Here is a 27,733-nt window from a genome sequence, read left to right as displayed (position 1 = left end):
ATATTCCATTGTAGCCTGGAATTTTCTGTCAGAGAGCTATCCTTCTACAACAAGTTTTCTCTCCCTTGACAGTTAAAGCTTCAATACTAGAAGATTGGCAAACCTAGTTCAGGGTGGAAAACTGGCTGACATGTCACATCTGTAATGTATAAGGAGGGCCAAGGCCAACATGTTTGCCCTTGAATTTATGGACACTTATGGAACCAGTGCCAGAATTTCATTGGACCTCTCCATGGCAACAGTGGCATTCCTTAACTTTAGTATAGAAGTGCTAAATCTTGTGTCTGACTTGCATACTGGTTCACATCACTTGCTATGATTACCTTTTCTTTTGTGCAACAGGGTAGAGCACATAAAATACAGTGCAGGAAAAGGTTGATCAAGCTCCTGTCAAAATCTGTGGCCATCAAAGCACAACATAAGCTTCTGGTTCACTCTTTGTTATATACAACACACTGTCTTAAAGTAGGATGAGAGGAAACACTGGCCCTATGCAGACAGTATGTTGTATGTGTGTTCTGGTGTCGGTACATTCCTGAGTGAATGACTGCCATGTGTACATTTTTAAACATGAACCTGGATTCTGACCCCATCAAATATAGGGTGCAGTCAGATAGGAAGTATACTACTGAATGTGTATTGAACATAAAATGTGAATAATTGTTCATACATATACTGTACACATGGTCTGCACATGCCTACAGTATACACTGCAAGGTTGGAAATATGGCGCTGATCCTCAGAGACACTTTGACCCATACAGAACCCTTCAAGAGTCTCCAAACTCTTGAACAAATAATGTTGATTTAATAATGAAATAAATAATGTCAAGTCAAGTTTATTTACAGTCAAAGACCAGAAATACAAATAAGAATCAACAGTGCTTACAGTAGTAGTATAATATCTCAGCATAACAAATAAACCCCAAATTACACGAGCTGGTCTACTATCTGATGCCAACTAATAATGTTAATTTAATCAGTTTAGATATTTAGCTGCATGAGTACTAGCTGGGATATATTACTGAAATAAAAATGTGTCTATCTTAAAAAGTCTGATTATACAGGTGAAACTCGGAAAATTAGAATATCGTGCAAAAGTCCATTAATTTCAGTAATGCAAATTAAAAGGTGAAACTGATATATGAGACAGACGCATTACATGCAAAGCGAGATAAGTCAAGCCTTAATTTGTTATAATTGTGATGATCATGGCATACAGCTCATGAAAACCCCAAATCCACAATCTCAGAAAATTAGAATATTACATGGAACCAGTAAGACAAGGATTGAAGAATAGAACAATATCGGACCTCTGAAAAGTATAAGCATGCATATGTATTCAGTACTTGGTTTGGGCCCCTTTTGCAGCAATTACTGCCTCAATGTGGCGTGGCATGGATGCTATCAGCCTGTGGCACTGATGAGGTATTATGGAAGACCAGGATGCTTCATTAGTGGCCTTCAGCAATTCTGCATTGTTTGGTCTCATGTCTCTCATCCTTCTCTTGGCAATGCCCCATAGATTCTCTATGGGGTCAGGTCAGGCGAGTTTGCTGGCCAATCAAGCACAGTACACTGTATACTTTTCAGAGGTCCAATATTGTTCTATTCTTCAATCCTTGTCTTCTTGGTTCCATGTAATATTCTAATTTTCTGAGATTGTGGATTTGGGGTTTTCATGAGCTGTACGCCATGATCATCACAATTATAACCAATTAAGGCTTGACTTATCTCGCTTTGCATGTAATGCGTCTGTCTCATATATCAGTTTCACCTTTTAATATGCATTACTGAAATTAATGGACTTTTGCACGATATTCTAATTTTCCGAGTTTCACCTGTATATGCAATCCCTTCACCACCACTAATAGATGTCTTCTCAACTTCCCACTAATTTTGCACCCAATAGCATGTTAACACATTCAATGTTCACTTGGTTTACTTTTCAGATTTTGTGAGTACTTGCATGCTTAACAGCATACACCAGAGGTGTATATCTCTGTGCAGCTATTCTAATTCTTTTTAAAGGAAAATTAAACTTGCATTACCATCACCACAGAAACAATGCAATTATCACATATGAGATGCCTTTATAAACTCTTCCCAGGGTTACAATATAGGAAGCTCTTTAAAAAAACATTTAAAATAGTATACACTATAATAAAACCACAGTGGAAGTGCACAGAGCATATAAAATGTTCCAAGTCTATGTGGGACATTGACTGAAATCTTGACAAACAAAGCACACGGGTTAGGAGAGTCTGAAGGGACATGTGTGGAACAACTCCTTCAGTTCGCTGGCATGTGCACTGTTGCTCAAGGGAGCTAGTAGTTCCAAGCATTGTTTGCACTCTGGAAATACTTTGTAAGATTGAAAATATGTTGCTGTCCAGAACTTCCAGAGGACTTGCAGAACACTTTAAGCACTCAGAAGTTATTAGCTCCCTTGCCTAGCAGCACAAGAGGACTGGGGATACATGTCTGAGAGCTCCTGGAATATCCAGCATACTCTCCTAACATGTACGCTTTATTAATCAGGATGTTAGTCAATATGCTTAGGGAGTATTTTCTAAACATTCTTCAGGGAATGCTCTGCACATTGATGCTTCTGCCTTGGAACCCTGAACAATGTCATGGAATAGAGCACAATAGAAAGGATTCTGCACCATGTTCTTGTGGGGTACTGCCCAAGCCTTTTGGGACTCACCCAATTTAGAGTACAGCCTAGAAGAGAGACAGTTCTTCCCTACAGCTGCACATCACATGAGAATATTGGTAATGATGACCCCTGCTAACTGGGCAGAGGGACAGCTTTTTAAAAGGCAGCTCTCTTACGTTTAGCGGGGGAGAATAACTCTCCCTATTCATCCCTCCCTGTGGCTGTTGTTTGTGTCTCACTTTGCTTGCTTTTAGTTTGCGAGTTCCTTTGGGACCGACTTCTCATTCCTTTTGTTGTGTAAACCACTTTGCGAACTTTTTGTTGCTGAAAAGTGGGGGAAAGTATTCAAAATTATAGTGGTGAGCAAGCTGACCTTTGAGAAAAATTGCTTGCCCAATCAATCAATCAATCAATCTTTATTTCAGTCTTAGACCAACATAAGAACAATTTTAAAAAGATGGGGGGAAAGACATAAGATACAGGCAAGGGGTAGGAAATACAATATAAAACTACTGTTATGGAGCTATATAAACGTAGGGTGGTGGTGAGGTGGATGTAAATTTAAAAATTTGAAATATATCTATGAGAGAAAAGTCTAGAGCCTAGTAAGCAGTAGGCTAGAAGGGTTCAACATATAAAAGTACTTTAAAAATAGTTAAAAATAATTATGGGTGTTTAAAAGTACATAGAAGAGATTAAAAGTAAGCAACTAAAAGGAGGTTACAATAACTTATGTGAGAGCAGAGGTGGAGTGGATTTATGTAAGCTTAGCCTGCAGTCCCTCTAGGTGGAAGCTGTCAGGGTCTTGTAAATTCTGCACGCTGCAGCACATAACTTTGCAGTGTTGTGCGCGATGACGGGGTCTTCATCTGAGAGCAGCAGGAAGGTATAAAAATTACTAGAGTGACCAGGAAGTCTGTGGAGTACTGGTGAGATGAGGTTGGCATGGCTATCTCTATAGAAGGGGCAGAAGAGGAGACTATGTGCTGTGGTTTCAACCTGCCCTGTGCCTCAAGGACATAGTCTCTCTGCAAGTGGGATCTTCCTCAACCTGCCTTCTAGAACGACTGACGGAAGGTAGGGATGGGCCCGGACCGGACTGGAGGCCATTCTAAAGGCCTCAGGACTGGTCCGGACCGGTCCGGACCTGGCCGGTTCGGGTGGGGGGTTCCTTTAAGGGCGGGGGAGGGTTTACTTACCCCTCCCACCGCTTCCCCCCCTCCAGCGCGCGTATTCTATGTAGTAATTGGGGCGGCAGGATGCCTCCCTGCTGCCCATTCTCCCACTTGAGTGCAAAAGGCTGCACGGAGCCTTTTGCGCACGCACACGTCGCGTGAGAGTTTCACGTCTCCCGTGCGTGTGTGTGTGTGTGTGTGTGGCCACACGTGCGTGCACGTCAGGGAGACGTGAAGCGCGCGCGTGATGTGCGCGTGCTCAAAAGGCTCCGTGCAGCCTTTTGCACTCAAGTGGGAGAAGGGGCGGCAGGGAGGTATCCTGCCGCCCCAATTACTACATAGAATATGCGCGCTGGAGGGGGGAAAGCGGCGGAAGGGGTAAGTAAACCCTCCCCCGCCCTTAAAGGAACCCCCCACACAGTGCCAGACCGCAGCTCTGCGGTTCCGTGCACACCTCTAACAGAAGGGCGTGGCAGCACACCAAAGTAGAGGCCCTCCTGTGGGCCTCAGCCTGCCATTATTGATCTGGAGATTAACTTCTGTTAAATGTTGTTTGAAAACCACAACCTTAAGAAGGGGCGTTTTAAGGGTTGTAGTGGAGGTACGCTGAATATATAGCATAAAACATTTAGCTAATCTAGTTATGCTACCTGAATTAGGTAGTGATAGTTTGTCTGATAGGCAAGCTACATATAAAATCAAAAGCTGCATATTTTCCTTGGTAGTAGTAATTCCCACAGCTGTGTATGTTTTAAAGTTTCCCTTCTTAGCCAGCCTAAGGAAATAAACTAGATTTCCCACACCTGCACAGTGCAGAGACGATTCTGGGAAGCCACATTTGGTCTGTTGCTTTTATGCTAAACATACCACACTCCCGTAGTTCTGCTGCTGTGCATAGTCCTTTGTGGTGGAATAGGTGTACAGTGTGTACTTTTGCAGCTTTACTACTAGTTAACAGCATTCTCGAGAACGTTCTTTCCCCTGGGCAGGTTTTTGTGTGTGTTGATCTGCATCAGTCTTGTAAAATAAAAAACAGCATCCCTCTATCTCTGGGACTTTATGTGTGCAGCATTCTGAGACCTGGGTTTAAAAAGGCCAAAATGAATTCCAGGATCTGAGTTCTTATATTATTTAAACATTCTGGAAGATCTCTTTTCTTCCTAAGGCCTGACATGCCCTTTATCTGTCTATTTTTTTATTTAACATATTTTTATACCACCCAAAACTTGCGTGTCTGGGCAGTTTACAACAAAATAAAAACAAAGTAAAACATTAGTTTAAAAAAACCCCCAAAAGTTTAAAACATTACAACAATTTAAAATTTTTAAAACAATACTTTAAAACAGCATTAAAACCATTAAAACAATATTAATTAAAAGCCTGGGTGAACAGATGCGTCTTTAAAGACTTTTAAAAAACTATCAGAGATGGGGAGGCTCTTATTTCACTAGGGAGCACATTCCAAAGCCTCGGGGCAGCAGCGGATAAGGCTTGTCCCTGAGTGGCCACCATATGAGCCAGTGGCAAATGCAGACGGACCTCTCCAGATGATCTCAGTGGGCGGTGGGGTTCATGACGAAGAAGACTTTTTATTAAATACCCAGGGCCCAAGCTGGTTAGGGCTTTATAGGTTATAACCAACACCTTGTATTTTGCCTGGAAACACGTCGGCAGCCAGTGTAGCTCCTTCAATACAGGAGTAACATGGTCTCTCTGAGTTGACCCAGAGACCAACCTGGCTGCAGCATTCTGAACCAACTGTAGTTTCCGGACTACATACAAGAGCAGCCCCACATACAGCACATTACAGTAATCCAGTCTGGAGGTTACCAGCAGATGTACCACAGTTTTGGGGTTATTCCTCTCAAGAAACGGATGCAGCTGGTGTATCAGCCAAAGCTGATAGAAGGCACTTCTGGCCACCACCTCAACCTGGGAGCCCAAGGAGAGGCTTGGATCCAGAAGCACCCCTAGACTGCGTAATTTACTGGAACCCTCTATGTAAAAAGAGAAACTGGCAACCATTGTGCAACTCTCACTAACTTCAGTGGGGACATTCAAAGTGGATAATGCCCACTGTCTCTTGATCGAGGATCTGGTATTAAATTTCAGATGTAAAATTAGCCAGTTTTCTTTTCATAGCTCCCTGCTGTTCAATCTTTGCTTCAGTTGATCCTTGTGTTCAAGAACCTTCCCTATAGTAAAGCTCAAATGTGCCATCGAGTCGATTTCGACTCCTGGCGACCACAGAGCCCTGTGGTTTTCTTTGGTAGAATATAGGAGGGGTTTACCATTGACATCTCCTGCACAGTATGAGATGATGCCTTTCAGCATCTTCCTATATCACTGCTGCCCAATATAGTATCAGTGGGAATTTGAACCGGCAACCTTCTGCTTGTTAGTCAAGCATTTCCGCTCTGCGCCATGTAGGGCTATGGGTTTGAGGGGTTGGTAAGAATGTACCTCACCGGATCTTGCGGCGGTAGCTCTGCAGCGCCTATCCCTCTCGGCCCTGCTGGTGCCCCCCATTCTACAGGCTGGTGGCTAGCCCAGTTCTGGCCTCCACGCATGGATGGAGGCCATTTACGTCACCAGGCAAATTTTAATGTTTTACCATTTTATGTAACCACACCACCAGGGAGCCGCCGCTATGAGAGAACCAGCAAGGTACCTTTTCGCCCACCTGCCCCAAACCCATTTTTACATCAGCAAGCCCCCTGTGCTTCTAAAGGGGAATCTTTACCGGATTCCCCTTTTCAAGCAAGGCAATCAAACTGGGCCAAACCAGTTCAACAACTCAAACCAAACCACTGCTGGTTCTAATGAACTGGCGTGTAGAACCAGCAATTTGGCTCAAATTTGAATAGAACTGCCCTGCCAGTTCCATGCACACCCCTAACTGTCACAATGTCTGCCCTGCAAGCATCAGAGAAGCTGAAACAGCATGCACAATCCTTAAATTTCCAGCCACTTGGATGCATTCTTTGTGAGAGTGTTCAAGTCTGTCTTTGAGATTTCTTGTCTCCGACATGCCACTTCAGTTAATCTTTTTAGTGTCCTCCACTGACTGGCTCCTGTGAAGGGGCCAAGGTTGTTGTCTCACTGTAACACTTCCCATACAATGGCATGTAATCTACTTCAACCAATGCTTATTAAATCATTATCCCAAAATCTTTGTAAAACATAAATGTATGCATGAAGTTTCCCTTTTTCTTCTCCCTGAGAGTGGAACAAAAGGGTGCATGTCAGCCTGAACATTTTTCTCAAAAATAAATAAATCCATCTACACTTATTTGGATGGTGCAGCTGATCCAACAAAACAAAATCTATCAAACTCATTTAAGGATTTAAAATCGAAAGGAAGTTTCTCAGTGCTGCCCCAGTTGAGTTCTTTCTCTCTCCTGGTAACAAACCAGTTTTACTTCTTGCTGTTGGATATGAGTTGACTCTTTCTCCACTTGCACTCTTGTTGTCTAGCTTGTTGCCTAGCTTGTTGCTTCAGCTCCCATAGTTCTTCTGTATACCATGGGGCCAGTTTTGAAGCAGGATGGAGAGGATGCTTAGGAGCAATTGTCTACTGCCCTAGTGAATATGTTGTTCCAAAGCTTCACCAGGGCATCGACAGAATCACCAGCAGAACGAACCTTAAAACCCTCCAAAACTTATTGGAATCCTGTTTGATTCCACCCCTGCAGAGGTGGGTTGTGGCTGCAAATCATACCTTAACCAGGGAGTGGTCCGTTCATGATAATGGAGAAATCACAACTTTGATTAGAGCAAAAGACTAAAAGTCCCAAGACCACTTGGGATAGACCCACAGTTGTCTTACTTACTTACTTACTTACTTACTTACTTATATTTATTTATTTGTGTGTGTGTGTGTGTGTAAACCACTTTAGACACTTGCAAAAACTTGTGAGCACGTGCATGTGCGCATGCCTTAGAGGGAACAGTGCAGTGGACCCTCATAGCATAATCTGCCCCAAGGCCCACTTTTTAATGGCCGCCTACTGGTTGTGTCTTTGACAGCAACCTCTCTAAAGAAAGGAGGAGGGAAGGATTCCAGCCAGCCAATCCCCTCTGGCAAAGCTCATACAGCTGTGAGCAGTTGGAAACCAGTCAGCCACAGTTAGTACTGTTGCTAAAAATATATAGCCCAAGAGAGCAAGCACAGCAACATGCAGTCTTATGCTGGGGGTCTTTTTCACACCGGTAAACAGTCAGCACAATGGAAAAAGTTGTCTGTCTCTGGCTTGCCTCCTGTCTGCCTTTCGTCATACCAGCACTAAAGACAGTATTTTAACAGTGGCCTCTGGCTAAGGTCCAGGATTAAACACATTTTTTCAGCCAGCTTCATATAAAGCTATAGGATAACGTTGCTTCCAGGTAACTTGGTGAAAAACTGCCTAGATGGTAATTCCTTAAACTTACTGTAGTTTGACATGCCCATCCATTTGTAATCAGCCTTTTGTGCGTACATTCATCGAAGGCCTGAAAGTAATCAGTGCATTAATACAGAATAACAGCTGTTAGGTTATTATGAATCTACTATGAGGTCTTCTCCCCAATTTTTCCATTCTTCTCTTGGGATTCATAGATATTGAATGATAAGAATGAATTCTAGAGGTCTTCTTCTTCGTCAGGTGACAAATTACATGATATGTTAGATCTGAATTCCTAGAGCATTTAAGAAGTAAGTTTGGGTGTTCTCTAAAACAGAAATCATTTTAACTAAATTATCAAGATGTTGCAACTAGAGGCTCATTGTTAAGAATTCACTTCAGCAATGAAATAATAAAACAAAGGCTCTCACAGTGATTTTTCGAGTTGTGCTAGGGTCTGAGACACTTTCCTTAGATAAATTCCTGATGCCATAACAACTCTGGCTAAAAGCATGCATATCTGTAACCAATTTGGCTTTAACCTGCTGCTCAAAGTATACTTTTTGGCCTTTTAAAGTAAGAAAATGTCATTTGAACTTGGAGATAGCTGAGAAGGGTTTCTGTTCCTAGGACTGCTGCTGTCCAAAGGTCAGATTATCAGATCTAAAAAGGGGGTCAGTGCCAACTACTTAGAGGAAAACAGGGAGCGACTTGGAGATGCAAAAATGTTTTCCAAGATTCCATCAAACTCTTTGCGTAATTGTCATGGTTATGTGCCCAGTTGGGTGATTTATTCTTGTATGATGGGACCAATTGCTCTTCCTTTCAGAGGCACAAAGGCTGTTTTAAGGGGAATATGTATACACCCTTCAGGATTAGGGGGAAGTATTTCTTTTCTCTGGCTGGAAATCAAAGAACTTGTATCACCTCTTAGCAGATAGACCTTATGGGCCATTTTTAGGATTGGAATAACGCTTGACACATCATAGGGCCAAAGGATATTTGTTAGGGCTTGGCTTAAGCTGGCCCTCAGTTTAAACAGCCGCTGCCACCAGTTTAGGATTTCTATCTTTTTTGACTAGTTCCACTCACTTCTAGCCACTGAAACCTCTGTCTCAAAAATACCAAACTCAGTAGTGTGGTATATCAATAGGGCATAAGGTGAGAACAAAACCACAAGACAGAGACAATGGTAAAATAGTGAAAAAACAAGAATAAGTCTACTGTAATACATTTTTCAAAAATCCAAGAAAAAAAGTAGAGGAAGAAACAAAAAAATTCCATTAGGCAAGAGTACAATTTAAAACTAGAAAACAATCATGCTTGCTAGCCTTCTAAACTAAGGCCTACCAGGTTCCAGTAGGCCCAGCTCCCTCACAGCCATGTTCTCAGCAGCTTCAGTCCGAAATCTGCTCAGTCTTCCAACCTCTCAACCATCACAGCAGTCTTCTGCCTCCTTTCTCCTCTCCAGCTCTGTTGTCTTATTCATTTCTCCCCCCTGCCCTCTCCACCCAAGGTATACTCAAGCCAATCAGGGTGATTCTTCCTTCAGGGATCCAGAACCTCCTCTCTGCCCAAAACAACCATTCAGATCATATTGATACATTCTCTCCAAAACCCAGCAGCAGTGGTACATTCTCTCCAAAACCCAGCAACAGTTCTAGGGGGGTTCGGTTCTACATCGAACCGGTTCGGTTCGATAGTTCCAGGGTAGAACTGAGCAACTCTCCCCCCCCCCCGGTTTGGTCAGACCTTGGACGAAATTCGCCCAATGGTTTGGGGAGTTCATGATTTTTTAAAAATTTAAAGGGTCTTTTTTAACCTTTAGCCCCTTTGGGGGGCTTTCTCTAGGCTGCGGGGGCACAGGGCCTCGCAGAGGCCATTTGTGCACAGTGGCCATTTTTTAATTTAAAATGGCTGCATTTGTTTGGCAGGGTAAAAGACCAAGAATTAACTTTAAAAATTTAACAGATGCTAAAGAAAGAGGTGGTCTTACCCTGCCAGACTTAAGGTTGTATTTTGATGCTGTCTGTTTGATGTGGTTAAAAGAATGGATAACATTAAGAAATCCTAGAATACTTGATTTGGAAGGATTTGATAGAAGGTTCGGATGGCATTCATATTTGTGGTATGACAAAAGTAAAATACATAAAGATTTTCTGAATCACTATGTAATAGGGTGTGGGTAAAATATAAAAAATGGCTGGAACCTAAAACTCCGTTATGGTTATCCCCGATTGAAGCTTTAGTACGTAAAGAGATAAATATGCAACCACAATGGGGTACCTATAGGGATCTGTTGTGTTTTCAAGAAAAGGGATGTAAGTTAAAAAATTTAATTGAAGTACAAAATCTGGTTAGTAATTGGTTTCAGTACCATCAGTTAAATGAAGTTTTTAAGAAGGATCTCAAATTTGGATTTGAGGATCAAATGTCAAGATTTGAGAAGGAGCTATGTGAAAATGATGAAAAATTAGTGTCTAAGATGTATAGGCTGTTGCTTTTGGAAGAGACAAGAGATGAAGTGGCTAAAACGACTATGATAAAATGGGCTCAAGATGTGGGTCATAATATAGATATGGCAGCCTGGGAAAAATTATGGAAAACTGATTTAAAGTTCACTGCATGTTACACTCTAAAAGAAAATTATTATAAGATGATGTACAGGTGGTATTTGACGCCTAAAAAATTGGCGATAATGTATAAAAATGTTTCAAACAAATGTTGGAAATGTGGACATTGTGAAGGAACTTTTTTTCACATGTGGTGGTCTTGTAGGAAGGCAAAGGCCTTTTGGGACATGATATATAATGAGTTAAATTTTTTTTTTAAAATGACATTTCCCAAGAGCCCAGAATCCTTCCTGTTGGGAATAACGCAAGGAGAGTTTTCCACAAGCAATTTAACATTCTTCATGTATGCAGCCATGGAGGCCAGAATAGTATATGCATAGAAATGGAAGGACAATGAACTGCCCTCAAAAGAAGATTGGCTGGGGTTAATTGTATAGTTAGTGATTCGCGCTGATTGGTGAGCTGGAAGTCAATTTTTGTTTAATTAGATGTAATAAGATGTTCAAGACATTGTTAAAATCAATAAAAATTTAAAGCAAAAAAAAAAAAAAATTAAAATGGCTGCTGTACATGTGCAAATGGCCTCTGTGAGGCCTTGGGCCATGCCAGGCCTCACAGAGGCCATTTGCGCATGCGTGTTGGTGGACAAAATGGCCGCCGCACCAAAATACGGAAGCCTGAACGGGCTTACAAATCAGACAAAACAGGCTGCGGAGGTGATGACCGAGGCCATTGGGGGGAAGGGGAAACCTTCACAGGACCTCCCCTCCCGTGCCCTAGAGGAAGCCCCCCTAAGGGGCTAAAGGTTAAAGTTACATTTTTTTTTAGTCGCGAACTGACCCTGGACTGAACCGCGGGGGTATTCTAAGGGGTGCTGGTCCAAACTGGTCTGATCAGGTTCGATTCTGGTCCAGACTTGAACTGTACTGGGCCAGCCGTTTCCGTGCACATCCCTAGCAGCAGCACAACTTCTTCTTTTTTTAAAATCTCAGACCTAGCTGTCAATAAGAGTTTGCAACCTTTTAACCCCTGCAGAACTTTATAGAACCAGAGGGAATATAGAACAAACTGATACAAAGAAAATAATTTACAGAACATAAAGGGAAGGAGTCATAGAAATGTTTATAGTCATGGAAACGTGCTGAGGAAACAACCCACTTGGTAGAGTGTTTCATTCATCATCAGGATAATTAATATTTTGATCCATTTTGTATTATCTTTGGTCAGTTAGTGTATTGCCAATTACACCGGTTCTTTGAACAATAAAGTGTGTATTTCCATGCCTCTGCAAAAGATCTAAATGAAAGAAATCTTAAGATTTTCTAACCGGGTGCGTGTGTACGTGTAAATGTACGTGCACTCAGTCACTCACTCACTCAGAAATCTTAAAGCATTATCCTGGATTATAGAGTGCCATGGCCATCACTGGGATGTCAGTGAGGAAATAGTGTGGAGTTTGTATGTAGGGTATAAAGACATGGTGCAGAGAATAGTGAGGAAAGGGGTAATGTTAAGTGGGTGTACAAAGTACTGCAACCTTATTCTCGGACCACTAGAAGATATGTCTTACATTGGAGCTTTTTCCAGATACTGTCCATTACACTGCTATATTGCAGAAATTTGGTTCGCTGAATCAGAATTTAAATCTTTTGTTGTAGTTGCTTAAAGTATGCTGGATTGTTTCCCAGTCTGCATGAGCCTAACAATGTTTTTGCAGGGGGTCTTTCCTGTTCCTCCTCCCCACTGCAGCCATTGATCGCTCTGAAAATCTATCTATCTATCTATCTATCTATCTATCTATCTATCTATCTATCTATCTATCTATCTATCTAACATATTTGTATATTGCCCAAAACTCTGCTGAAGTGGACTATTCTGCACGGTCCCCTGGCACCATGTGGAGACGATCATTCTTGCTGTGTAGTACTGCATTTTGCCCAGTGCCAGGGTGCTCCTTTAAGGGATCTGCTGGCAGAAGGTGCCTCTGCCTGATACCTGCGGATTTTCCCTCATGCCAGCCCCATGTGTTCTCGCTGTTCTCAGGGACCCCCACATTTCAGTGGGTTCAGGGGGCAGCAGTGAAAGGAGGGAATGGGCATAACCCCCTGTGCTCATACGTATGCTATGAGAATTTGGTGGCCATTGCCTATCACACTTTCAGTGGTTTCACTGCATGTTCACCCTTGACCAGGAAATTTTTCATGGTTGTCACAGTTATATTATGCAAAGATTATTTCACATGTTTAGAGAATTTGGTACAGTTAAATAACTATTGCATTCTAGGTCTGAAGAATAAAGGACTCTTGAGGTACTGCAGACTCATTGACCTGCCTAGGAATAATCCTGTAGTTGTGTGTTATCTCTAAGGGTTTGGACTGTTTACACTGTTTTCATTTTTAGAAGTTTCTGGAAAAGGAGCAAAGACATGGGGAAACCCTTCCCCCCACCACAATATTCCATGAATGCCCTCAAAATAGTTATTGCTATTTGGCAGCTTTACTTAAAGCAGCTGGGAGTTGTAATTTATGTTTTATTTTATTTAACATATTTATATTCTTCCCAAAACACATGTTTCTGGTTGGTTTACGATCAAACACAAATTAAAATATTAAAATAATTTAAAACTTAACACAGTGTTATAAGTTTAATTAAAAGCTTGGATGAACAAATGTCTTAACAACCTTCTTAAAAGTTATTAGAGATGGGGAGACTCTAATTTCAACAGGGAGTGCATTCTAAAGCCTTAGGGCAACAATGGAGAAGGCCTGTCCCTGAGTAGTCACCAGATGAGGTGGTGGCAACTGCAGATGGGCCTCCCCAGATGATCTCTGGGCTCATCTAGTAGGCAGCAGGGCTCATAATGAAGAAGGCATTCTTTTAAATACCTTAGACCTAAGCTGTTTAGGGCTTTATAGGTTATAGGTGATGCAGCACCCTCTAGAAGAGAAGGCGCACATATTTCCTATAGCCATTGGTCCTCTAGGCCGGTGTTACTCAATAATTTTGGACTCATGGACCGGTACAGTCTTCATGCGCAGTTTCACAGACCAGCAGTTAGTAATGGGGTCTCCCCCCTCACTGCCACCCCTATCCCCAGTGATGTCATGCACAAAGGGGGCAGGGCCCAGGGTTCATGGAGCCCAGGCGAGCGCTCCAGAGCTCATTTCTAGGCAGGCAGCCCTCGCTGCTGGGCTTCCTCAGAATGAACATTATCCAGCAGCGAGGGCTGCCTGGAAATGAGCTTCAGAGAGCTCCCGGTGGTGGCCCCCGCCAGCCCAAAATTGGGGGGGTTTTTTGGGCGGGGGTGTGTGATATTTATTAGTGATGCCTCACGGCCCAGTACCCAGTGCTTCACGGACCAGCACTGGTCCATGGACCGGTGGTTGAGAAACACTGCTCTAGGTGGTGGCTGGGCCAAATTGTCCTTTCTCTCACTTCTGCTAGGGATGTTTATGGACCAGTCTGGAGGTCATTCTAAAGGCCTCTGGATCGGTCGGGACATGTGGGCGGTTTGGTGCCGGGGGGTGGTGGACCTTTAAGGGCCGGGGAGGGTGTACTTATCCCTCCCACCGCTTTCCCTCCACCGGCACACCTGTTTTGTAAAGCATTTGGGGCGGCGGGGCACCTCCCTGCCGCCCCTTCCCCGTTCCTCGCCAAAAGGCTTCAGAGTGCCTGACTGCACGTGTGCATGTCATGTCTGTGCGTTGCGTGCATGTGTACATCAGACGTGTGCGCTGGCGGGAGGAAAGCAGCAGGAGGGGACAAATTGATGGAGGACAAATCTATCAGTGGGTATTAGCTGTTACCATTCAATAGATTCTCCTTGTTTAGAGGCACTGTTGCGAAGGGGCAATAATAAGGGAGGGCCATTGCTTTCAGGCTTATCCTGCATGAACATATAAAACTGTATCTTGTATAAAACTGCCATATACTGTATCTTGGTCCATCTTAGCCAGTATTTTCTATTCTGACTGGCAGTGGCTCTCCAGGGTGTCAGACAGGGGTCTTTCCAAGTGTTAACTGGAAGTGCTGGGGACTGAACCTGGGAAATTCTGTATGCAAAGCATGTGCTATTATTGCACTGAGCTATGGTTCTTCCCCAGTATCTGGCTGCCTACTACTGTGGGAAGCAGGATGCTGGACCAAATGGATCTGATCCAGTGGGGCTACTCTTAGGTATCCCTTGCTAATGGAATTCTTGCTGTAGCTGTGAGATTATAATACCCATGATCTGTCGTGACAATTCAGGACATAGATTGCACTGAACAATTATGAAAGCAATAAATGACTCATTGTTTTAATAAAATGGCATATTATTTTTAAGGTAAAACACTGACTGGAGTTGGAAAAAGCTCAGAATGTTGTGGATTGTGTGCTTAATTTTCCATGTGCTGTTCACTCACTTTCCCACACGCTTTGAACATGGCAGTTCTAAATATGGACTTTGCAGTTTCACATAACTCAGCGTCCTGTAGTTTGAAAGCTTTCCTTTTAGAGTGCCACTGAATTGCTTTAGTGTAATCAAGATGATCCTTGTGTTACATGTCAATTATGTAGTTTAGGCAAGACACAGTTCGGACGACAGGATCAGCTTCTAAGTTGGGGATGACAATACAGATGAAAAGTGTCAACATACATATGCACACACAATCACACTCACTTATTGTATTCTCCCCCACCCCGCCTTATTTTTGTGTCCATTCTCCCACCATCCAGTTTCATTAAGAACCTAGATGTTGTTGCTCTGTTTGTACAGCAAAATAGCTGCATCCCCAAGTAATAATACTTGCTTTTCCTTTTCTTCTGTTAACTTGAAAATTGTAGCAGCATGCAGCAACTTCCTTTGTGGAGGCCTGCACTGCAACCATGGAAGTCACTTTTAAACCACACCACCACCCCGCTCCTGCATTTTTATTCCTTTGTAGAGCTCTGTACCATTTTGTTGGATATGCTGGTTGATAGGAATTGAGTTCAGTAGGAACTTAATTACTTCTGTTGTTGGTTCTGCCAGTGTCAGCCAGGTGTCAAGCTTGGCATAAGGGGACTGGAGTGCTCTGTATCCCAAAATGGGTCCCTGTTGGGAGAAGCTGGGCCATCTGGCAGTAAGGATGAGTGCTGTGCAGTTAAGAGTTGGGTCAGTTCTTGATGGCTCCCATTGACTTCTGTGGACTGCAATCTGGAATGCAGCTGAGAGAAAATAAAATCTGACCCGCATTTTAGACATATTTAGCCCTTACCCCAGTGATGGTATTGAGTCTGCTCTTTATTTTCTGCATTACATGTTAATGGCTGCCATTCATCAATAAAGGGAATATACAGGCCTCTGCTCTACATGCACCTAGCCTATCATCTTTAGGTCCACCATCACCTAGCACATCATCATAGTTTTTCCAGTTTGGATGTTGTCAAAATCATAGTTTGCCCCATTCAGACAGTAGACTATAGTTGGCAAATCAAGCGGGGGAGACAGTATTGTATGAACCTGCATATTGCTTATGATCAACATACCAGGATAATTCAAAATGCACTTCAGACAATAATTGTGTCCACAGTTCCGGGCAATTGAAAGCTTTGATCAAGTGAAAAAATTGTGTGTGTGTGTGTGTGCGCGCATGCACACACACACGTGTGCGTAATAACTTGTTTTTATAGACCACATCTATTATATTTTGAAGTATGACTATGTATTTTTAAGAAGAAATTTTAAATATCATACTTCCTGACTACCTATGGATACCAAATTTTGCATGAACAGACATGCCACTTCACTTAGCTGAATGCACTATGTTTTACACCAGAATATGCTTGGGGAAAGGTTTGAATAATTTTGTTTTCATTTTAAAGAAGAAATTCTGAATATAATAATCATATTTAAAGTGTTATGGTTCTCGACAGTCAATCAATCAATCATCTTTATTATAGTCCAAGGCCAGCATAAGATAGTACATTAGAGCATGACTAAAAGCAATTATGAAACAGTATGGTCATAAGAAAAATTATGAAATCATGTTACATTAAAATTACTATTAACTATAATTGCTGCATGATAAGTACTATAAATATTCTATAAAATTACTAGAAAATATTAATATTGTAAGCCCTAATTACTAAAAAAAGCTACTCTAAAATTGTAAATAAAACTACTACTAAGCTCTGATACAGTATTATAAATCATAATAAGACACTACACATAGAACTATAAAACTATGCTACTTTAGAATTATTACTCTAATATTAAAAGCTATTATATTATGATACTTAAATATTATGCTACCCTTGCAGGGAGCTATGAGATTATTAAAATTCTCATATATATAATGAAGAAGCGGTGACTAGAACAGAGTATATATGATAGGAGCGCTAGAAAATAGTGGCATAGATCGTAGTTCAAAACTATACATTGCTGATGCGAGGGAAAGGCCTGGTCATCATGGTCCCACGGATCTTACACGCTGCCACACAGAACTGGGTGGTATTAAATGTGAAGGCTGGGACTTTATCTGAAAGCAGCAACTGGGTATAGGTATGGTTTGGACGGCCAGGGTACTTGCAAAGCAGTGGAGAAATAAGCTTGGCCTGAACATCTCTATAAAAGGGGCAAAGGAGAAGTACTTGTTCTATGGTTTCTACCTCTCCAGGGTTACTGGAGCAAAGCCTTTCTGCCATTGGGATCATTCTGTATTTGCCTTCCAGTACAGTGGAGGGGAGGGAAAAAATTATTCTGTGGCTTGGGGTTTCTAGCTGTGACAGGTACGCGGTGGGGGAGGCAAAGTATCTGAGGCTTTCTGGGGTTAGGAAGGCTGGAACCTTACCTACTTCAGGCTGGTGCTCAATGTCCATTATCCTCTGTTTGATGGCTGTTTTTGCCTGATCATGGCCCATAGCAAGTAGGAGAGGGGAAGAAAAGCCCAGGAGTGGCAGTTTAGACCACACGGCCCTTTTCAAGAAGATTGAAAACTGTCCTGTAAGGGGCCAGAGGGGCCAAACCCTGAGTTTTGAGTGATAGCTTAAGCCAGAGGTTAAGAATGGACAGCCACACTCTGGCCTTAACCTTAATCATGCCCGTTTCCAAGCATAGGGAGGTATTGAAGACTCAACGAGGGATTTGAAGGGCCGCTCTTAGAAATTTGATCACACCTGCTCCAAAGGGTCAAGCTTAGAGGGGCCCCCCAGAGTGGGCCCCATAGATAGGTTGCGCCAGCCTCTTGGCCTCAAATAATTTAGCGCAGCTGGTATGTATTGTCCACTTCTGGTCCGTAGGAATTTTAGTATGGTAGGGGAAGTCCTCTGTGCAATGAGGGAAACAAGTTTTCAGTGGGCCTTTCTTGAGCAGGAGGTTTGCAGGACCACTCCCAGATATATGAAACAGGTAACCTGCTCGATCTTGTGGCCATTTATACTCCAGGGGCGAGTCTTGGGTCTCCTGATGAAGTTCATAACTTTGGGTTTTTTTATCATTGATTTCTAGTTGATTGAGTATGCAGTAGTGAGCTAGGACCGCCACCCCTCTTCTGAGGCCTATCGGTGTCCTAGATAGAATTGTGGCATTGTTGGAATAGAACAGGGAAGAGATACTCTTATCCACCAGCTTTGGTGGGGGTGGGGAGGTCTGGGCTACTAGGATGTCTCACCATGTCATTGATGAAAAAGTTGAAAAGGAGCAGGGCCAGGATGCATCCTTGTTTAACTCCCTTCTGTGTCAGGACAGGGTTTGTGAGGTGCCCTTGTGGGTTGCACCTTACCTTGAGGGTTGTATCTGCATGAAGGGTATGGATCAGGTAAAGTAGGCGTAGGTTGATCAAGGAGGCTTCCAACTTCTCCCATAGTTTGACTCCGGAGATGGAATTGAAGGCAGCCTTGAGATCAATAAAGGCAGCGTAAAGAGAGGCAGAGTTGTTAGAAGAATATTTTTCAATGCAGTGCTGAAGTACCAGGCATTGATCAGTCGTGGATCTATCCTCTCTGAAGCCGGCTTGTTCCTCTGCAATCAGATTTTCTTGGTCTAGCCAGTCCTTAAGTTTTTCATGCAGATGTCTAACATAAAGCTTGCTGTTGGTGTTGAGCAAGCTGACGGGCCTGTAGTTGGCGGGGTCATCCTTTCTCCCCTTTTTGGGTGTCAATTTAGGTGAAAAGTGAGGCCAAGACTGGAGTCCACTACTCTTTAGCTTGGTGTAATGGTTAGAGTACTGGACTAGGACCAGGGAGACCCGAGTTCAAATCCCCATTCAGCCATGATTCTTGCTGGGTGACTCTGGGCCAGTCACTTCTCTCTCAGCCTAACCTACTTCACAGGGTTGTTATGAGGAGGAACTTAAGTACGTAGTACACTGCTCTGGCCTCTTTGGAGGAAGAGCAGGGTATAAAATGTAAATAAATAAATGTATTATTCTTTAAAAGCTCTGGGTGGATGAGATCTTCCCCGGGGCCTTTCCCCGCTCTGGTTAGGGAGATGAGAGACTCGATTTCGGCCGTAGGGACCGGTGGTCACCTGGGCAAGTCCTCCACATCTGGTAGAGGGGAGCCACCTTATGCAGTGGGGTCGTCGTACAACTTCTTAAAGTGCATTTCTCAGATCTTTGATGGGATATGGGTGAATAACTGGGTCGAGGCATTGCCAACATGCTTGGTCATGATGCGCCAGAATAGAGCTGAGTCCTTTGCTCTGCTCGCCAGAATGAGCCATGACAAAGTGGCCTTCATTGCCTCTCTGTTGAGTATCAGTAGGTGTTTATATTGCTTCTTAAGGCTGAGGAGGCATGGGAGGGCTATTGCAGGGTTGATTCCCGTACTGGATTTGTGGATACAAGTAGGCAGAAACAAGAGCTTTCCTGGCGTCAACACAGTCCTTGTCAAACCATGTTTTTGATGGGTGTACAGGAAGCTTTGCAGGGGGATCGGCCTTATGGCTCAGATGCTTTTGTAGCACATGGACTAGGGTTTTGTAAGTCTCCAGGGGGTCACGTGAGGGATCTGCTGGTGTTAGGTCTAGCTGGTAACTCTGTAGGGTTTCCTCGGCCATTAGCTCCTTCATAGTTTGATCTAACTGGGGAGTCCATTTGGTGCGACACCTGGTTTGTCCTGCAGGCAAGATATTGTGTGTGTGGGGAGGGGGGAGTGGGAGTTCTCAACAGATTTTTAACACTCAATAATAATTCAATAATTCCAAGACATCATGCCCAAGAGAAGCAGAAGCTGTTTCTCAGATTCAAATTTACGATGATTGAAATTTACCATTTATGTCAGTAATTCATAAAATGAATAATGTTTGAAGTTGAAACCCTACAAATTTGAAACTGTTCTCTCTTTTGCATGTCATTAATAAAAAATTCTATTACATGTATTTAATTTCTTGAACTCTCCTATAAGTGTAATCTACACAAAATGACTTCTCTCTGTCAACTATGGTCCCTCATCTACTAGTGCTAAATATTTTAATTTGGCTGTATTTGAATATAATCCTACTATCAAACAATCATTTATTTAACCTTTTAAAATATGTTTTGTGTGATACCTGTGAGTGTCATCTTGTAAATGCAAACAATAGCATTGGTCTTGTGGTAGGAAGCATGACTAGTCCCCTTAGTTAAGCAGGGTCTGCCTGGGTTGCTTATGAATGGGAGACTTGATGTGTGAGTACTGTAAGATATTCCCCTTAGGGGTTGGAGCCTCTCTGGGAAGAGCAGAAGGTTCCAGGTTCCCTCCCTGGCATCTCCAAGATAGGAAAATATATTTTTTTTAGGACAAGATTTTTTTATTGAACCAACAAACTAACAAAGCATACAAGATAGGGCTGAGAGAGATTCCTGCCTACAACCTTGGAGAAGCTGCTGCCAGTCTGTGTAGACAATACTGAGCTAGATGGACCTATAGTCTGACTCAGTATATGGCAGCCAGCTTCCTATGTTCCTAATAATTTGTCTTCAGACACAAGTTTAAATGAACTTTTTTTTAAATGAGGAAGAATTATATCAATCTTTGTTGTGATCCAGCAGTAGTCACATTATCATGCAAACAGGAACTTAGGAATCTGCCTTATAAGGAGTCAGGCCATTGATTCATCCAGCTCAGTATTGTCTACAGCAGGCCTGCTCAACTTCTGCCCTCCTGCAGATGTTGGCCTACAGCTCCCATAATCCCTAGCTATTGGCCACTTTGGCTGGGGATTATGGGAGTTGTAGTCCAAAAACAGCTGTGGGGGCCAAAGTTGAGCAGGGTGGTCTACACAGACTGGCAGCGGCTTCTCCAAGGTTACAGGCAGGAGTCTCTCTCAGCCCTATCTGAAGATGCCAGGGAGGAACCTACTCTCTTCCCATAGATGTATTATCATCACGTTTTATCACAATCCATGGAGTTCGAAACGTATCATGAAAACTGGATTTTTACAGGGAATTCAGGAGTTGTTTACTCTGCATGAAGAGTTAGCATTTTAAACCTTTCTATACTTTTCAAAACAGATTTGACACATGGGGTTGCATCCAGAGAAAGTAATGATGAAGTCTCATTGAACTGAATGGGGTTTAATTAAATTAGTCATGACTTTTCCCCTTAGGATACAACTCATGGCAGTCTCTCACAATTCAGTAGTTACGTGGTCATTCCTGTTAAGTAAATCATGCTGTTTGATTTCAGGGCTAAATTGCTTCATATTTGTGTTTTCAGGGAAGATTTTTTTAAATTTGTTTGTTCTTACCTGTTTGCTTAACCTGTGTGTGTTTTGTGCTAAGTGTTTGAGGTTGCATGAAAAGTAAATTGTTTTAGGTCGATGCACAGGCATTTAAAATAACCAGGCGCTATTTTGTGTGGTCAGTTTTGTTACTAATCGCTGTCCATAAACATGGTTATTCATACTGACTATATCTGAAGGTGAAGCTTTTCCTCTCCATTTCTGATGTGTATTTTTAGTGAATATTGGCATACTCATTTTAATACTGTAATAGTCTATTCTCCTCAGGATAAGAGATTTGTTTCAAAATAAAAGGGACAAGGCTCAAGTTGAGCATTGTTTCATACAACTGTCCTAACATTTCATGGACCTCGATTCCATATGTGGACTTCTGAAGGTGAAAAGATTTTTGTTGGATAAGGAACAGTTCACAAGCACATGGCTGTCATTGGATGGCTGCAGCATCAACTTGCATCTGATGAAGATGGCTCTAGTCCATGAAAGCATATGCAACCTGGCAACCATTGCCCTCTTTCCTCTGTAAGGGCCAGCCACGGTCCATCTGCCCTCCGGCATCCTGGGGACATATTTGGTGGCAGAGCATCTGCTTTGCATGCGGGGGGTCCCGGGTTCACTTCCTGGCAGCGACAGCTCCAGGTGGGGCTGGGAGAAACTCTGGCCTGTGATCTTGGAGAAGCTGCTGCCAGTCAGGGTGGACAAGACTGAGATAGATAGGAATTTCCCAGCTGTTTTTAATATGTGTTCCCCTGCTGTCAAAAACCTTCAGCTCAGGTATCCACTGAGTGTTCTTAAATGAAAGCTGAATTCTCTAATCAAGAGAATTCTCTGTACAATTGTAAACCACCCAGAGACGTAGGTTTTGGGCGGTATAGAAATATTTTAAATAAATATGCTAAAATAAATCTACAAAAGTACCCCAACCCTTTGTCCTTTTTGCCCCAACAGATGAACACAGCTACTCCTCTGTAAACTGATAACTTCATTAAAGTCATCATTTGGTAACTTGGGTATGTGATGTAGCCATCACAGATTAGACACAAACATCACACCTCACATTGTATCAGATGCAGTCCTTTTCAATGGAGGACTGGTAATATTTCCAGATCCAGGTGTTCATTTATCTCTCCTCCATAGTGTGCAGTGTTTTCTATAAACAGAAACACATTGGTCTGCACAGTCAATCTGTTGTCACATAACAATTTCATTGATGTTGCTTGATAATGTATGATGCAACTCCTCTATGTTTCAGCAAATGTAAACCTAGGACAATGCAGCCAATAAGACTAATGTTGGGCTGAGACTCCATCTCTATTTTTGACTGTCACTTTCTCAACCATTGAAAATGGGGGAGGTTTATCACTTTTGCAGGGGACCAACACAAAAGCAACTAACATTTTGTGGTTTCCAGAAGCACTTCATTGTGAATAGCAGTAACCCCACCGCTCTTTTGTACTTAAAAATGACACTGTCTGCAGGCAGCAGCAGCAGTGTTTTATTCGGCTGTAGTGTTTCAGCATTTTGCTGGTTAGGGCAGTGGTGGGTCCAGCAAGCACGTCAGAACTTTGACAGTTCGACAATGCTAGGAGGGAATTTTGTTGGCGTTCCGACTGTCAGTGGTCCATCCTATTGTTGCGGAACACGTTGTGGAACTCATATGACAGTGGGCATATCAGGTCTGACAAGCCTGTTGGACTGTCATGACTGCATAGCGCTACAGGAAACATCTGGTGAGCAAAAGTGTTATCTGGCAGCCTCTGGGAAGCTGAAGCATTACAGTAGCCACTGCCCACAAAGACAGAGCCATCTTTTAGTGGGTTTTTTTTTTTTAAGCTTGCAGCAGGCTCTCCTCCATTGGTAAGCTGCTTCTCGAACACTGAGCACTTTTGTAGGGCAGTGGGAGAGTATCAGGGTAAAAATAAATGGAGAAGAAAATAAGACAACATTGTAATTGGAGTCTACCACTGACTGCCACATCAAGCAGAGAATGTTGATGATACCTTTCTGAAACGGTAGCGTTTCAAGAAAGCAAGAAGTAGTAGTGAGCCCTTGATAGCTACTGGAGTTTAGAAATTATAGCATATTCCTGTTGTGTATGTGTTATCTGAGCCTGTGCCTGCAAAGACAGGAATCCCTGCTGTAACTTGGGTTTTACTTCATATGCAGATTTTGTTTTTCTCTATTTTGTGGATGTTTTATTCCGGGCAGGGGCTGCTCAGTCCGAACTCCTTTTCAAACCCTTTCCCCCTCAGAAACACAAAACTGTGAAATGGCTGGTGAAAAATAAGAGTTTTATACACACTTTCCCATCAGAAGCAGAAAGGGTTGTTACTGTTTTGAGGGCGTATTCTTCCAAGTGAGAAGCTCCCCACTTCTTTTGTTCAAGTCCTCCTTCCCTGCTCCTCATTCACCTGCTTGTCTGTCAACTGCACTTTGAGCCCATGAATGTTCTGTCCCATTTACTTACATGGGAAGTGTGGGGTGGTGGTTGTTTTGCCCCCTTAGGTTTTTTCTTTAGATTTTTTTTTGAATGCTGCCATATCTGCGGGTCACCCAGAGTCTGCAAGTATCTCCCACTCACCTGCAGTTGCTCCAGTTGTACATTAGTGACAATCATAATGTTTCCAGCTCTTTCAGAAATAGATATAAGATTTCAATAGTTTTGAGGCTTACTGCTGTAGTTTACCGCTCTGACAAGAAAATGTGTATGGTGGTGTCATTTTGCCATTGTTTAAAGTTTGTAAAAAGCACATATTTAAAAGCAAGAGAGATCTTACGTTACCTGTAGATGTTACTTATACATCGCCAACATATCGACTTATTCTTATACTATTATTCAATATCTGACCTGTAAAACAACAACAAAAACCCAGTATCTGTTACATCTACGACAACTCAGTAAATTCAGATGTAAACTCCCAAATACAATAAATAAGGTTTTGGGCAATTTGATAAACTCTATTTAGACAATGTTAAATTGTATTATGGTAAGGAAAGGCAATTGTGTTTAGCAAGGAAAAAAGCTAATGTGATTAACAGTGAAAAAATTTCAGTGTCGCTCAGAAAACGTTTCCCTTGGGGTGGTTTGCATAATAGTCCTTGAATTACTTGACCTCTGTACTATTAGCTCAGTCTGGTCAGGGAGTCTTGCTAAATTTTGTCAGACAAGCTCAGGATTGCATGGCTTTTTACTCAAGAGCTTCCCTAAGTTGTGCTTTGCAGGAACGTAGGAAACTGCCATATACTGAGTCAGACCATTGGTCTATCTAGCTCAGTATTGTCTTCACAGACTGGCAGCAGCTTCTCCAAGGTTGCAGGCTGGAATCTCTCTCAGCCCTATCTTGGAGAAGCCAGGGAGGGAACTTGGAACCTTCTACTCTTCCCAGAGCGGCTTCATCCCCTGAGGGGAATATCTTGCAGTGCTCACACATCAAGTCTCCCATTCATATGCAACCAGGGCAGACCCTGCTTAGCTAAGGGGACAAGTCATGCTTGCTACCACAAGACCAGCTCTCCTCTCTCAGGATAACACATGCACAACAGGCTAGCTCAGAGATCTTATGAGGCTTCTGTAGAGCCTTAAGTATCAGCCTTTTGCATACTTTCTTCTCTTGCCAGGACTGTTCTGTCCATTTACATTTTACGTATTTTTAAATTTTGCAATTCTTGTTCTCTTTCAGACGAAAAGCCAAGCCAAAAGCTCCTTGTCCTCCGTCTGGGACAAAGATCACTGAATTTTCTTCTTTCGATGATTCAGAACTAACAAAGTTTACCATGGATCAAGAAGAGAATATAATTGACAGAGACATTGAGTTGTCGGTGATTCTCCCAGGTGATGTAATCAAGTCTACTACTGTTAATGGCAGGTATGTTGAAGAAAGATACTAGATTGTTCAGGTTTGCACTTGTGCTTCAGTACTAATTCTAGCCTGGACTGCCAAAGAGGACTGCCAAATTGGGGATTTTGATTAATTGTCAGTGATGTGTTGGAAATCCAAATGTATAAAGGCTGTGATCCAGATGTTCTGCACTTGTGCATGCATTTGTGAGTGGCCCTAGCTCAGTGACAGAATACATGGTTCCTATGCAGAAGGTTTTGGGTCTAATCCCTGGTATCTCTAGACAGGGCTGGGAAAGAACCTTCTGAAACACTGAAGAGCTGCTGCCAGTCAATGTAGACAATCCTGTGATTGGTTGAACCAGTGGTCTGACTCAATGTAACTTCATATGTTAATCTGACTGTGGCTGTTTTTTTGTTTGAGCTGTGATTTCTTTACATGAGTTCTAAGTGTTAGAACTCATGCAAAGGAATATCAGCTCAGGTTAAAAACAGGCACATTAACATATGAAAACCAGACCGCTGGTTTTTTGTCCAACTTCTGGACTCTGATAACTCCAACAGATTTGTACAAAATTCTCCAAAAGTTGTTCTTAAATCAGTGGCATAGCGAGCTTACAGCCGGCTGGGAGACAAAGTGCAGACAGGGGCCCCCTTGTTTTTCCATCGCATGTGCCCCAAGCCACACCCACTGTATCTGATATCAGATGCAAGGGGGCGGGGCAGTTTGCTGCTATTCCACTACCCCCACCATTACCACTCTGGAGCTCTCCTCCTGGGTACTTCCTAGCCCCACCCCCACCCCTTGGCAAGGGAGTGGGGTCAGTGGACACAATACCCCTTACTCACACCTGGTGGCAGTGCAGCTCCCATGGCCCAGCTGCACCCCCTGCCCCACTCACCTGGAGGCTCCAGGCTGGAGCTTAAGAGAGATCAAGCACTGGGGCCCCGCTGCAGGTTTTGCTTGGCTTTCCAATGCTTTCCCTCCTCCTCACTAGTCTCGGCTCGGCTCGGCATGCAACCGTCCCTCTCAGCGCCTTGCACTCTCTCTTTGGGTGGGCTGAGCAATCCTTGAGATAAGCCACATCACACAGCTCAAGTAAAATTCAAATGTTGGAGCAAGTGAGCTAAGCTTGTCTGATAAAACTCCAAGCAGTTCCCTGGCCAGACTGAGCTAAAGCGTAGGTAGAGTCCCTTTTTAAATACTCTTTGTAAGCCCGCCTTCCAGTATGATGATAGGCAGGACTGAGGTTGGAGTTGGGCTTGTGGACATTACCAGTCACGTGGGCTGGGAGGTATGGCTAATGAAATACAATGAGGATTTGACAACAAAAATAACAAATATGTCTCCAGTTATGATATAGGCATGTAACCTTCCAAATCGTCTATATAATTGAAAGTAGCTGCTCTCATATATGAGTCAATTGTAAAAGTATCTATCCTTGTTACAAAGACCAATTCATTATTGAGAGATGACTTTCAGAGGGAGTCTGCCAAAACTTGATCTCAATCTGGTCGAGGACTGGAGCTTTGATGGGAGCTTCCCTGCGCAAGGTGTTCAAGGACTGCTCAGTTCTCTGGGGCCTTAAAAATAAACCTTTGGGAGATTTTGCACCCTTTCTTGTCCAGGACTTGAACAAAAGCAGATATCCCTCCTTTTCCTCCTTATCCTCCACATTGTTAAGGAGGCAGTCCAAAGCATTCTGGAATAGAAGCACTTTTCCATTGAAGCAAATATGAAATTATAAATAATGTTTTGACTCGGCTGCATCCCCGCCCGCCCCCAAGAGCTTCCTTTCAGGGAGTGTCCCTTCCAGGACCCTCCAAATTATATTTCCTGTTTTTGAAATTGAATTGTGCCAGATTTCCTAACTGCTTTCTGAACTCAAGGTGTGGGTTGAGGTTTAAAAAGCAATTTAAGCGAATAAATAAGTTTCAAGCATTGTGACCTGTTTGCTTGTATGTTTTGATAACTTTTTTCAAAATGTTCTTTTTTCATATTTTAAAGGTTTACTTTGAAAAATAATGATGCAGAGTGACATTAGCATCCTTTATTGTATGTCTTCATGATACCTTCTGTCTTGTCTGTCTATCTATCTGTCTATCTATCTATCGTATAGAATGAAAAGCTGAACAGGCCTTCATTAAAGGAGTACACCTTGGAATATACATTAATTTAACTTAGAAATATATTTGATAGAATGAGTGAGTAAGAGTAAGTCTCGCAATTTACTTTTATCGATTATTAGTCTGAGTGTTTAGTCCATTTTTGTAATGAGTGAGACTATTCCTATACTGTACATCATATTGTATGTGACTTAAATGAACTACTTGGGAATTTCCAAACCAGTTTGCAAAAAGGCTATACAGCCACAGTGTGGCAGGACTAGTCCCATTCTAGATGCTGAGCTAAGCTAAGGCAT

General features: G+C 42.6%; 1 protein-coding gene across 8 annotated transcripts in view; it reads left to right on the top strand.

Annotated features, from left to right (window-relative positions):
- COBLL1 (cordon-bleu WH2 repeat protein like 1) overlaps positions 1-27,733 on the top strand; it is a 160,813-nt gene that overhangs the window by 70,714 nt on the left and 62,366 nt on the right. For 3 of the 8 annotated variants that reach the window (XM_053263119.1, XM_053263111.1, XM_053263160.1), the window contains exon 2: positions 25,153-25,338. In XM_053263119.1, the coding sequence (XP_053119094.1) occupies positions 25,247-25,338 (92 nt within the window). In that variant the 5' untranslated portion in view covers positions 25,153-25,246. Of the gene's footprint in view, positions 1-2,652; positions 2,778-4,102; positions 4,215-23,146; positions 23,203-25,152; positions 25,339-27,733 lie in introns of those variants that run through there. The other 5 variants (XM_053263174.1, XM_053263140.1, XM_053263150.1 and 2 more) reach the window with 5 other exon arrangements.

The sequence above is a fragment of the Hemicordylus capensis genome, chromosome 1 (assembly GCF_027244095.1).
Source record: "Hemicordylus capensis ecotype Gifberg chromosome 1, rHemCap1.1.pri, whole genome shotgun sequence".
NCBI classification, from domain to species: domain Eukaryota; kingdom Metazoa; phylum Chordata; class Lepidosauria; order Squamata; family Cordylidae; genus Hemicordylus; species Hemicordylus capensis.
The sequence above is the reverse complement of the archived record's forward strand: the minus strand, read 5'-3'. Positions and strand labels throughout refer to the sequence as shown.